Source organism: Homalodisca vitripennis, chromosome 4 (genome assembly GCF_021130785.1).
Source record: "Homalodisca vitripennis isolate AUS2020 chromosome 4, UT_GWSS_2.1, whole genome shotgun sequence".
Classification (NCBI taxonomy): domain Eukaryota; kingdom Metazoa; phylum Arthropoda; class Insecta; order Hemiptera; family Cicadellidae; genus Homalodisca; species Homalodisca vitripennis.
Genome location: NC_060210.1, coordinates 166,754,247 through 166,768,284, shown reverse-complemented (window position 1 = coordinate 166,768,284; position 14,038 = coordinate 166,754,247). Strand labels below are relative to the sequence as shown.

Below are 14,038 nucleotides of genomic sequence, written 5' to 3'. Positions count from 1 at the left end.
AAATCACTAAAACATCTTTGTGGCAATTTATATGTTTTTTTAACATTCTATCACATTCATGTGAATCTAAAGTTTTATATATAGTGATGCTCAAAAGTACTGGAACAGCATAGTAACATTTTAATGTTTCACTTATAAAAGTAAAAACTCTGTTCTGTAGTTTTGGGATGAGAAGTTTTAACATTTTAACTCATTTGGTGGCCCTTTACCCTGTTATGAGCATGGCCTACAAGAAGACTGTAGAAAACTTTGAATGCAAGCTTGGATCAAATTTCATATCAAGCATAATTTTACAATGGCATCCACTGCTGTAGCCAAAGATGAACAACCAGTTCCCTCCTGCTAAAACAGTAAGCACTTCTCCTTCCCCAGAATAAATGTCTATTTTTTGTTGATTTATACCTTCCTGTTGACACACCAGATAAGGCAAAATCTTATGTCAGTTATATCTGGGCAACCTATAGATGTCCGTCACTAACCCCAAATGTCGAGATGTTAGAGTGGGTGGAGCTCCCCTAAGAGTTAAAGTATCAAAATTGATAAAGTAACGAAAACTGTCAAACTTAATGAAGATATTTTCACCATATTAAAAAAATTTGAATAAAACAACAAAGTTTTGAAAAAATACTTATTTGTAATCATGATTCTGGAAGCAGAAATACATTCTTTCCAATAACAATACTTAAAATAGTATAGAAAAAACTCAAAAGATAATTTGGACAAGTGTACAGAAATTACAATTTTATATATTACCAAATTACTTGTGAAGGTGAATGTTTGTTATTCAAAATCAGCTATTATAATTCTAGTGTATTTTTATGAATTGGAAACATGGTCCTTTAACTTTTTATCAACATAAATTTTAGTTTGAGTGAAGCAAAAATAGAATTACTGCAAGAAATGTATAGTATCGGAGATAACAAATCAAATCATGTTTATTGCCATAAGGCTTATACAAGTATTGACAATGTTTATTTGCCGCTAGATAGCCAATTCAAAAGTACATGAAAAAATGTTATATTCTAAAAACTAAATAAAATAAAAATCATGCAGAGGTCCAACAGTAGCATTTACAGCAACATATAAGCGTAGTATGAGACAATATAAGTCCCCAATAAATATAAAAATCAACATTATGTATGACATTAAACAACAAATATAAAATTTACGATAAGTATAAAATTTAACAATCAATATATAAAATGTAAGAACTGATATATAAAACTATACAAATACATTAAATACAAAAAATCTACAACAGATTAGAAACATAAATAATGTTTAATGAGAAATTCCTCAGCTGAATAAAATGTAGATGTTAACAATCAATGGCAAATTTTGTGTTTAAATGTTTTTTCAGGGTATTTAAGAATGAGATGCTCCAATTTATTATAAATCTTAAGTGAAAGGACTGAGTGACTATTGATTAGCTTACCCAATCTGTGAAAGTTAATTATTGTTTTATTTTTATTAAGAGTGTCATAGCTATATGTACATAACTGGCAAGTGTTATAACTGTGGGTTTTCTCATTATGTATAAAATAAGATCAAATATATAACAGTTTATCACAGTTTGAATTTCCATCTTTACAATGGTATTGTACACCAGCCTTGACTATTACTCTAACTTTTTTGTGACAATAAAATACTGTATATTTTACTAGTTTCCCCATAGAACTAGGTCATATCTCATGATTGACTGAAAGTATACGAAATATGCAGTATAAACAAACATACTTTTCAGGGAGACAGAAAGAGAGATGCCATTACAAATAAACAACTCTGGATAATTTCGTTGAAATGTAATTAATATATGGTCCCCAGGTAGATAATAATCAATATATATTCCTAAGAATTTTACAGAGTTCGATAAGTCATTGTCAAGATAATTATTGTAATTAAATTTTAAACTAAAAACTATTTTTTCAGTTTTTGACTCATTAAGGAGAAAACCATTAGATTTAAATCAAAGGGAAGCTTCTTTCATTGTATTCTCTGACAAAAGTTTTAGATCATCTAAGCTCTCTCTAATATTAACCCTCAAACTGATGACTGACGGCACAGCCATTGGTTAACTTTCCACTATTATTACGCGAAAACCGTTTAAGTTATAAAGACATAACTTGCACCAGTCGAATTATCTTATCTACTCATAAATAGCAATTCATGTCATACAGTTTATATCCGTAATATTACTCGTCAGCTGATATCGATCCAAATGCCGCACGGCATACAGCTGACGGACTATTCAACTGGTGACGCGCTGCACGGCCTTGACGATCTTTGTTGTTACTGTTACTAGGTTATTATGTAGGCTATTTGTTTATAACTGATTGTTATATTGTGAAATGAGCGATCCTCGTTGTTCAAATTATATACATGAAGTATTGGATGATGAAAATATTAGTTCTGATGATGAAAGTGACATATCGGCAAATAAAGCGCATGATGATATTTCTTTGACAGATTTGTTGTCAGGTAGTGTGGATGATTATAAATCGGTGGAATGTGAGTTGGGTTGTGAAATTGATAGTGACAGTGAAAACAATTCATCATTATCTGATATTCCTCTTGGCCAAAGAATTTATCCAACACCACTATGGATACGCATTGCCAAAAAAGTAGCACATACTTCACATTTTTATCAAAAAACTTTATTGTGTTGTAAATAAGTGTATATATATGTTATAATATTTTTGTTCACTACAAAACTGTGTATGTTTTGTACATTTACAGTACCGTATCTTACTATCTCAAGTCATGTGGAAGTTACATGGAGTAAAACTTAGAAAACAAAAATTTACAATACATATTTTTCAATTTATGTACAAATAAAAACACTTACTCTAGTAAGTGCATATTTATATTATTTTAAATTTTTCCCTGGTTTCTAATAAAAAAATTGATTTAAATATGTTATTAACTCCACTTATAGGGTTATCTATTTATATTAATGTAATGAAAATAACTAAAACCCTTTAAATTAAAACTTTTTATTACATACACGTGTTTCGGTTTTTAACCATTGTACACTGAAGATGGTTAAAAACCGAAACACGTGTATGTAATAAAAAGTTTTAATTTAAAGGGTTTTAGTTATTTTCATTACATCGATTTAAATATATATATATATATATATATACACATATATACTGTATATACATATATATATATATATATATAAAACACTTATTATTTAGCATTAAGCACTTATTTTTTTTAATATCCGAAAAATATGCTGCGCAAAGATAAAAACCAGTGTATCATTCTGGGAGTTTATTATTATGAGTCGGAGGGTTAAAAAAGGTAGTGTCATCTGCATATAGAACACTAGTGGCAGTAACTGAGCTATTAATATATATCAAGAAAAACAAAGGTCCAAGTACAGACCCTTGAGTGACTTCACATTATTGACTTTAATTTCTTATAACCAGTTGCCATTAATACAGACCTTCTGACTTCGACCAATGAGGTAAAATTTGAAACTTTAAGAGGCTGTCATTATAGTCCACACAGTCAAAGGCTTTGTTCAAATCAAAGAGGGTGGTCCGAGAAAGGGCCTTATTTTCAAATGTTGCAAAAATTGAATGAACAGATATGTCCCTAGCATCAGTGGTAGATTTCCCTTTCCTAAACCCAAATTGTGATACATTGAGAATTTTATTTAAGAAATTGGGAGATTCTGTTGTAGATAAGAACTTCAAGTCATTTTAACAGAACAGGGATCATTGAAATAGGACAATAACTATCCAGCTTATTTTTAGGTCCTTTTTTATAAATGGGACATATATTTTGAGTTATCTTGAAAACGTATCCTCCTGCAAGCATAAGTTTATACAGTTTCTGAGAAAATTGATAAAACTGGGTATAATCTGCTTTATAGTGTTGTTTGATAATAAATTTCACATATATAAGATTTTTTCAATCTCTGAGTTGCATTGAGAACCTCCTTATGTGTAACAAAACTAATAAAAGAGTAGTTATCAGTCACTGAGTTGAGTGTAGTTTTATTAATTACATCCATAGAGGTTACACAAGGACTACCAATTGATCTTTTGATGTATAAACAGATTCAATAAAGTATTGATTGTACGTGTTAGGAGATATCAACTGTTCTCGTGATAATCTGACAACTTGTTACATTTAATAATATTCCAAGCCTCCAACACCTCAATTCAATTAAGAAACTCTTTATTCTTGTCATGCACATGAGAACATTTAAATAGTGTCAAAAGATTGAAGTTTTAAACCTCTTTGAGATTTATAAAATATTTGGTATTTTCTAATCTAATATGTTTTTTGTTTCTCAGCAAGATGTGTTAAGAGCAAAGTAGGATTTTTTGCGGAAAGGCTTCATGATTCAATGGCCGGTGTTGGGACCAAGGACAAGACACTGATCCGTATTATTGTGTCCCGCTCCGAGATTGATCTTGGTGATATCAAACGTGCCTTTGAGGAGAAATATGGGAAACCTCTTGAGACGTACATTACGGTGAGTTTGTGTTATAAATAGTTTTTAAGGATTAAGGAGTTATACAAATTTCTTATTGAATTTTTGTGCTCATTCATTAAAATTTTCTTATTGTTAATTATTACTGTTATCAAATTTCTTTTCTTCTCAGTATTTGTAGATTTATTTATTGAATGAGAAACCCATTAGAATCATATCTACAACTTAGCCTGGTGTCCAAAGGAGAAAACAAGCTTTAGTCCAAGCTCAAGAAATAGCTTATTTCTTATTATTAATAATAATAAGATATATTTAAAAAATTATTTTGTTTTAATACTATTAAAGTAATTTCCTTTATGTAATGTGCATAAATTTAATACTAACCTTCTCTTTAGTTGGGTTTAGCCATTCTACAATAAACCTGGCAAGGAAACAAGGACAATTTAAAATTAATCACTTGTAAATAGTTATTCTAAATTAATAAAATAAATAAATCATTAAAACCTTTTAACTATCTCAATCTCAAAGAAATCTTGTAATTATTAGTAATTACTACATTACTAAAAACCTTTATACTTTGAGAAAAAAAATACATTCTACTTCTAGTTCTGCAGTTAATTTACTAGGTACCATTATTTTTTAAATTCAGGTTATCCTAGAATAAAATTCTGTGCTGGTTGTTACAATACCATTAAATCACCAGTATGGTTTATATTTTGACTTTTGTTTATAGGGTGACACATCTGGAGATTACAAAAAGGTTTTGCTGGCACTGGTCTCCTAAACAAAAGTGACTGCTCTTCACTTCGTAACAAGGATCTGCGCTTGAATCTTTCTCTATTCTGTATCTTATAATAATGTTATCTGGGGTCTGGGGGATTCTGATGAGATCTGTTGTTTGCCTACCATATTAATTATTATATATACAGTACATATACATTCTTCACATTCTACGTCAAACACATAATTGGATTGCCTTTATATGTTTAAATAATCTAAAGGAATAAACACATGGACTGCCATATTAATTGAGTATTCAGAATGATAAAAGTGCATCTAATTTAAATTCTAGTTTTGTTCATTTTTACCTTTATAATAGCTATTTATTGTTTATATTTTAATATGTAGTGATTCAGTATTGTATTTAAATATATACCTTTGCAGCTTTCTTATCATAATTATTGGCATTCTACAGATCTCATATTTTGTTGTGATTTTTATGTGGGTGAATCTTGTGAAAACAAAATGTAATGCATTGACTTGAGATGCTAAAACTAATTTAAACACAGTTGTGCGCCTTAGTTGTTCACACTATTTATACTACATCATGTATTTCTGAAGGTGTCCACAATATCAATTATAAATATTTTAAGGTAAGTTTTCATTAGCTAAAATATACAGTTTTTGTCACATATTTTTTTGCAGTATTTTTAGATACATTTTTACACTTCCTAGAAATAACAGAAGGGTATGAACATTAAACGGGTTGTAGTATGGTTAAGAGGGTACATTAAGTAGATAGGTAATTTGCACAAATTGTTCACACTGAAATTTTAAAGATTTTAAAATGGATCATCAGTGGTTATTTAAAAGTATTTTTCAGTAGTGAAAGTATACAAGAGGAAACAATACATTTGCCAAACAGTTAAAAAAAGAAGTGGATCTGTGAAAACATTTTGCTTTTATTTAATGTAAGAAATGAGTAAAAAAGAAATCTTTATTAAATATCTGTTATGAATATGTTTTAGTTAAGTCTATACATAATGTTGGTGTTTGGAGGAAGCAACAATCATTATAAACTGGTACCTACCATTTTAAACACTTGTATTAGTTGTACCATATCTAACAACATTAATCAATGGAAAAATACAGAATATTATTAAGTGTAAAACTACAGGCAATTATCAGAGGTATTTTAAGTACAATCTGCTTCCGTAAGAGTCCTTAAAAGGAAATTATTCTTCAATTTTTATTTAAAATATTTTAAATTGTGGATTTTATAGTAATGAACTATAAAACTAACACCAACAATGTGTTTAAACATACTACTTTTTAAACATTGTGAGATGAATATGTATTGTAGGATAACTGGACAGAAACAGTATATTCTAGGTTGTCTGTTTATAGTGTACTAAAGGTTTAAAAATAATATCTAAACGTTTGATTTGTTCAGAATTGTATTTATTTATTTAAGATCTTTGATGTTTTAAGAAAACTATAAATTGTATAACAATAAGACTTGCCATTAACTTGTGATCTGACTTGCAAAGTAGATGTATGAAGTATTTGTAACATTGATATCAACTTTTCTTTTACTTTCTTATAGTCTTTCCAGAAACTTGTTTCGTTATAATATAATTTTGAACTTTTGTATTTATTGTACTAGTTGTATGTCTAATATTAATTATGCACGCACAAGTCACTAAATGGCTAATGCACAACTATTGGAAATGCCAAAAGTTAATTTATTCCTAATTACTTAAATAATTATTTATTAAAATCTTGTACAACCAAAAATTATTGTTTTTAAAATATTATTGTATCAAGAAATACAGATTTATGTTTTAATCCAAAGTAAAAAGTGTTGTATATAACTTACTTTAATAATTTTTAGTAGAGGTTTAAAAATGCAAAAGCTTATGGAACTAGGTATCGATAAAAGATTTCAATAAAGTCAAATATTGTGCTTCTTTAAATTATGTTTGTAAAGCTGCAGCATGTTGTAACATGAGTTATAGCACAGAAATAAATAACTTTTATCATAAACTTAAATATGTACAATTGTATTAATAAAGTACAAGAAATCTATTATTTCTTGTTTTAGGGATAAATTATATTACTCAAATGTTGGAGGTATTTGTAATTCTTGTTGAATATATTGTCAATTTTCCTTGTTGCCTCTTTTTGAATTTTATGCTTGTTATTTATAATAACTATATTTTTTAAATGCTTTATAAGAACTTTTTACTTAACAATAAATTATTGATTATAAAATATATTGTTTATTTTAAATTTATTGATTCACCATCTCCCATTATACATAACTGGAACAGTTTTTCCTTACATAATATAAGGTAGGAGTACGCCAGACCACATGTTACGTAACAGCTTTGCAAGAAAGTTGCATGCAAATTTTCAAGTCTACAGATCATATCATTCCTGAGATGTCCTGCAGACAGGCAATCATATAGAATAAAAATTATTACAGCCCCCAGGCAAACAGAAGAGAAATTGTAGCAGCTTACTGATTAATAGACTTAAATTACGCCAAATTTGATGGATAGACATGCTAAGCTTTGACAACCATCATTGATCTTATTCTTCTCTATGGAGAAATTAAGTTTTTATGTAAAATTTAATACCTACAGATAAAATATTTCTCGAGATATCTGAGAATAGTAAGCTATACATGTTACTTTAAGATTTTACACGTTAAAGTGTCATATTATTTTACTCATTTTGTTAAAAGATCTTTTTTTCAGTTATCTTGTTGCCATTATGGTTATTCATAAGATCAATGAAAAAATAATCGCTAATGCTCAACCAATCACAACACTTTTATTGATAATTCTAATTCTGTCAGCTTCTAAATGTGTTCCATACACGATTTATTCTGGTAGCCTTCAACGCAGTAATGTGAATACACTAGCAAATTTGGATTGGATTTTTAATGTGCAAAATGAAATTGAAGATTTTAAAATAAATATATGATGGTATTTTTTATTGCTAATGAGATCCACAAGAGTAGAATACTTTTGTAATTAATTGAAATTTGAAATTTTCAATACTGCAGACAAAATGAGTATTAGAAAACTATTGCAAGTACAATTTACTAAAACATTTATTATATAATATTCCAAATTAGTTCTCTTTATCATACAGAGTATTGAGCAGTAACATAGATCTGTATAGTTGTTTTAGTTATATTTTAACCCAAAAAGGAATTTTATTCAAGCCACAATTTTACTATAAATAAAATTGTAGTAGTTTTGTATATGTCTATATTAATAAGGTTAATGGTGCTTCAAAGTTGCGCATACAGGATATCTGGTTAGGATGTACGTGCTTGTTTTAGCAACTAGTGAAACCATAAGTATTCCCCAATCACATTTAAAATCATGTGACTGCAAAGAGAACAACAAAATAATATACCAGTTATGCTAGCTTTATTTTGATTTGACCCCCTCTGTTGTTCCAGATAGACAGCTGACGGCTGGCTGTATTTACCATGTGGTATACAGGTTGGTTTAGTAATTTCAGTCATAATGTAGTAAATTCCTGAAGAGACTAATATATTAGCCCTTTAACTATCACTGAAATTGTTAAAGGAAATTGCATTTCAATGCTATTAGTATAAAAACTAATTTTTCAAATTTTAAAAAGTTACTGAAATAATGAATATTTATTCCACAATATCATACATATATACAAACTAGAGTACAGAGCTCAGAGTAGGCCTTGCCACAATTTATTGCCAGTATATGTGGCTTGGCATCTAATATACAAACAAAGATAAACATATTATCTGATGAACTTGAATGAGTCTAGTCAGTCTTGATGCTTATAACTAAACAAACAGCTCACTGCAGCTCGCCTTATCACTGCTGATAACAAACAAAAGAGTACTTCTTATTGTTAGGACTAAATCTATTACATAACTCCTTCTTCCTTCCTCACTTGCAGCGTTACTGACATTCGATTGTAAAGAAGTGTGGTGAATACAATCTAGCAAAAAAAATTAAAAAAAAAAAAAATCAAAAATCGTTTATTCTCAAAAAAAAATTACAAATGATATAATTATATTAATATATTCATTGTCTAAAAATATACAATTACCATAAATATTTGGGTTTTAACGTATATTGTGTAAAATAAATTTATATTTTTCTAATTTAATTATTTGAGAAATGTTCTCACATGGGCTACTAAAGCCTGTGCGTGAGAACGAGTCACCACAAAGTACTTGATTGGTATTTCAAACCTTAAAAATGTTGTTATATCTTATTAAGTAAAAAGAAAAATTAAATAAAATAAAGTAAAAATAATGTTTTATAGAATGAAAAATAAAACTAAAGTGAGAATGTATCTAGATGAAGTAAGTGAATAGAAATAATTATTAGAAGGACAAACGACCAACTGTCGGAGATCAAGACCACGGACAGGCCTTGGTGCAACTCTTAGTTTGCAGACGGACATCGGAAAAACTGTGTACAAAAATTCACCATTCCTTATCATCGAGGGTTGTTATCTATATTTATGGCATCAACGTATTAGTCTCGCATGACCTCCCCCAGAAGACACACACTCAAGTTCACAAACACACGCGCGCGCAAACGCTCGCGTGCAGCACACACACACACACATTCGCACACACATATTTACACAAAAACTAAAAACTCGCTCACACTATATTACTTATTTCTAATATTTACTTAGAAGCCAACATACATACAATCTTATTAGCTATATACTTCCAAACAAACCCAAATGCTTCCAGTATATTTCAAACATACTCACGCGTACATCCTTACATGCCTGTTACACCAACACTTTATATTCATTTTTCCGCCTCCCATCCCAACCCACATCATCTATTGTCTATAATTTGATGTAATTAAGAATTCAGTACGATCTCTTCCCACCAAATTTAGCCAATTAATAATTCTTCTTTTTAGAGAAAACATTGTTATATAATTAGTATTTTTTATGGAATCCGGCAATTTATTAAAAATAATGTGTGCTATATAATATGTATTAGTAGTAGAGAAGGTTTTAATTAATCTCGGAATTCTAGTCTGTCCTGTAGTAGCGTATATGTGGAATATTCATGAGGCAAAGAGTCAAATAGGTTTGGTTGATGTTTAAAAACGTAAATAACAAGTGCTTTGATGTAAAGCTGTCTAACATCCAAAACTTGCATTTCATTGTACAAAGCATCCGAAGAGTACCTTCGACACCTCCCCAATGCCGCCTTCATAATAGATTTCTGTGTGACGAGAAGCCGATCTATAACTGTCCTGTAAGCACCCCCCCATGCTAAAATTCCCCCCTCAATAATTGACTGCACATATGCGAAATATGCCATCCTAATTTCTCTAATTGTCAGCACTTCATGTAATTGTTGAAAAGCGAAAATCATTTTCCTTAATCTCTTATTTATATAACTTACGTGTACAGTCCACGTCAATCGATTGTCAAACATAACGCCAAGATATTTATACTCATTAACACGGTCAATTATGTCACAAGGGCAATCAGTATTACGAGTGAAGTCGTCGCATACGTGGAGCTTAATACTATTAATCGAAGTGTCGCTGGATTCTCGTAATGATAAGGGCATAAATTTTGTTTTAGCAACGTTCAAGGTTAACAAATTTTGATCAAACCATTTTTTTTACTTTTGACATACTTTGAGCTGCTTTTACGAAAATATCGTCCCACGTTTCCGCTTGGAATAAAATTGCAGTGTCATCAGCAAAAAGATACAAGCTACCGGAAATATTGATTTTTGAAATATTATTCATGTAAATTAAAAATAATAATGGTCCAAGAGTACTCCCCTGGATTACACCATAGTTGACGGGTTTCAGGTCACTATTAACACCATTGATAGTTGTAAACTGCTCTCTGTTAGCCAAGTATGTTTGGAACCAGTTAAATGATGTTCCTCGTACGCCAATCAAATGAAGTTTCTGAAGTAATTTTTCCTGTCTACCGTATCAAATGCTTTTGCTAGATCTAGAAATATTAATAAACATCGGTTACCTTTGCTTAATGCCAAATTGATATCTTTCGTTACTGAGAACAGCGCATCGGCCACATTTTTAGATCTCCTGAACCCGAACTGGCGGTCTGTCAGAATATTTAGTCTTTCAATATAATCCGTGAGTTGATTTCTTACGATTTTCTCTAACACTTTAGAGAAGACACTAAGTAAGCTAATTGGACGGAAGTTAGATTTTTCTGTAATATCATTGCTCTTAAACAGTGGAATCACTTTAGCAACCTTGAAAGCATCGGGAAACTTCCCGGAACGTATGCTACTGTTAATAATGTGTAGCAGAGGTTCACAAAACAGCTGAAAGTTGTCTTTAAGAAAGGAAGCGGAAATGCAATCGTACCCAGGAGCTGAGCCTCCGCGTAGGCTACTGACACAGTTGTATAAGTCTTGTTCCGTGACAGTTCTCATAGTAAAAACAGAGTCCACAGTATAGTCGTTATCGTCTACAACAAGTGGACCGCTCGAGTCGATTAAGCTAGCCAAGTTAAATCCAACTTGTGAGAAATAGTCATTGAATTCGTCGGCCACCTGTTTACTTACATCATTCATCGTCGCGTACTGTCTGTTACCTGTATACTGTTCTAGAGGAAATCCGTCATTTTTATTAGTCCTTCCACTCATTTCGTTGACGGCTTGCCAAAAAATTTTAGGGTTATTGCAATTATTGTTAATTTTTGTCCTAAAGTAGTTCTTTTTTGTAATCCTTATAAGTCTGTCCAGTCTGTTCCTGTATGTCATGAAATAAAGTTTCAAATCAGTATTAAATGGTTGTTTTCTCAAAAGCTTACTCAATTTATCTCTTTTCCTGATAGACCGTACTAGGCTTTCTGTAATCCAAGGTTTCAATTTACGTAGTCTCGGTTTGGTATTAGTAATATTTTTACACGCGTTGTCCGTACAGTCTTTTATAGTGGCTAAAAACAGATTAGCGCTAGTATTGAGATCCGCTGTGTCAATAACATGAGTCCAGTCACACCCGTTTATGTTATGTTGCAATTTGTATTTGTCTAAGATGTAGTTAGTGGCAATTGGATAGCTTGGATTAGACCGAGGGTAATTTATTTCAATGTTTAACACAATACTGTAATGATCTGTAATATTATTCGCTATTACAGCAGTTTTAATCTGATCATAGTTATTGTGCTTCACAAATATATGGTCTATACAAGTCTTACTGTCCCCTACGACTCTAGTCGGTTCCGTAATACCACACATAAAACCAGTCTCATACATCACGTCCAAGTAACGTTCAGTTTTGTTATCTGTTTTAATTAGGTTTGCATTGATGTCACCGATAAGGATGTATGTTTTGCTTTTATCAGTATTTGAGTAGTATTGGTTTAAAGCGTTACTAAAGATGTCTAGGTCACTGTCATGAGTCCTGTACAAAGCGAGTACGTTACATTGTTTGTTGTTATACATGAAATCCAGGCTGAGTCCATACACGTCGCCCAGCTCCTCCTCTCGCACCGACACACACACACGCTCACTCGCAAACACTAACACACCATCATTCCTTGTTTTCCCCCTATACGTTTTATATAAGTTGTAGCCCTCGAGTTGCACCCCGACATCGTCCTCACCGAGCCAAGTCTCCCCCAGTATAATGAGGTCCCATCTCATATTCATACCCTCTAAATAAATCGCTAAATTGTCGAAGTTTTTATAAAAACTTCTTATATTCAAGTAGAATATCTTAAGCCCATTTTCTGACCCAAAACTACTTGTTTCGTAGTTATTCTCTATAGTCTGGCAGTCAATCCTTGTATATTTATCCAAAAAGTTGATCATTTTATCCATTCTACTTTATATACAACAAACCGAAAAAAAAATCAAGCACTTATGACTTATCAATGAGACTCAGACAAAATCAAAACGACAGACAGACAGCCCAAACCCCTCCCGCCGCCCCGCATCGTTATTAAATTTTCAAATATTGACACCAGTTCGAAAAATATTATAAAAAAATAGAGTACTCAAAACAACAGTCGGAAAAGTATATGCCTAATTATTTTTACAACAACCAGTACTTTTCTATGACTGACTCCGTTCCCATCACAATATTCAATTATATGTAATTGTACAATTATATCTATAGTTACCTCTTAGCAGAACACCTAAGTAATCACCATCTTATCTGTACACAATGTATATAGAATTATTTGCTTACTTAACATTCGCCTGACACAACCAGTGGGCCCAGGAGCTTATAAATATAAGAAAACTAAATAATTATTAAAACTGAGGTATTATTATGACACGATATGCATATTAAGCAAAAGACTCGAAACATTAATAGTAATACTTGGTACACTACAAATAAAAATTAAACTATATAAAAAAAAGTAGTTGCTCTTCTCAATAAGTACAAATAAATAGTAATTTGCGCATTTAAAAATTTAATAACCAATACCAAGGCCATACAGATTAGTAATTTTAAATAACATGGACAAGAAAAAAATATAAAAATGCCTTCTAGTGTTTATATAACAAAACAAATCATACGAGTATTTACTAAACAGAAATAGGTATACATTTCTTAATATCAGTATATCACATATCAATATTCAATTCAACGACAAGGAGACATCTAAACCTTTTACGATATAAGGATATAACTAAATTCTCAAACTATCATTAACCAGTGATCCAAACTAAGTACTTCATTAACTAACATGCAAAGTTAAAATAAAAATAGTAAACTCTTTCTAATTATAGTTTAACAAAAAAAAAAATGTCATGCTTCTTTATAATAAAATAGGTAAAATTAATGTATATTACGTGAAATTTAAGCCACCGTTAAATTT

General features: G+C 30.6%; 1 protein-coding gene across 2 annotated transcripts in view; it reads left to right on the top strand.

The window, feature by feature from the left end:
• The window catches only part of LOC124360555 (annexin B9-like), a 28,292-nt gene extending 20,846 nt beyond the window's left edge, over nt 1-7,446 (top strand). For both annotated transcript variants that reach the window (XM_046814270.1, XM_046814272.1), the window contains exons 7-8: nt 4,311-4,492; nt 5,184-7,446. In XM_046814270.1, the coding sequence (XP_046670226.1) occupies nt 4,311-4,492; nt 5,184-5,234 (233 nt within the window). In that variant the 3' untranslated portion in view covers nt 5,235-7,446. The remainder of the gene's footprint in view (nt 1-4,310; nt 4,493-5,183) is intronic.
• Nucleotides 7,447-14,038: the final 6,592 nt, after the last annotated feature.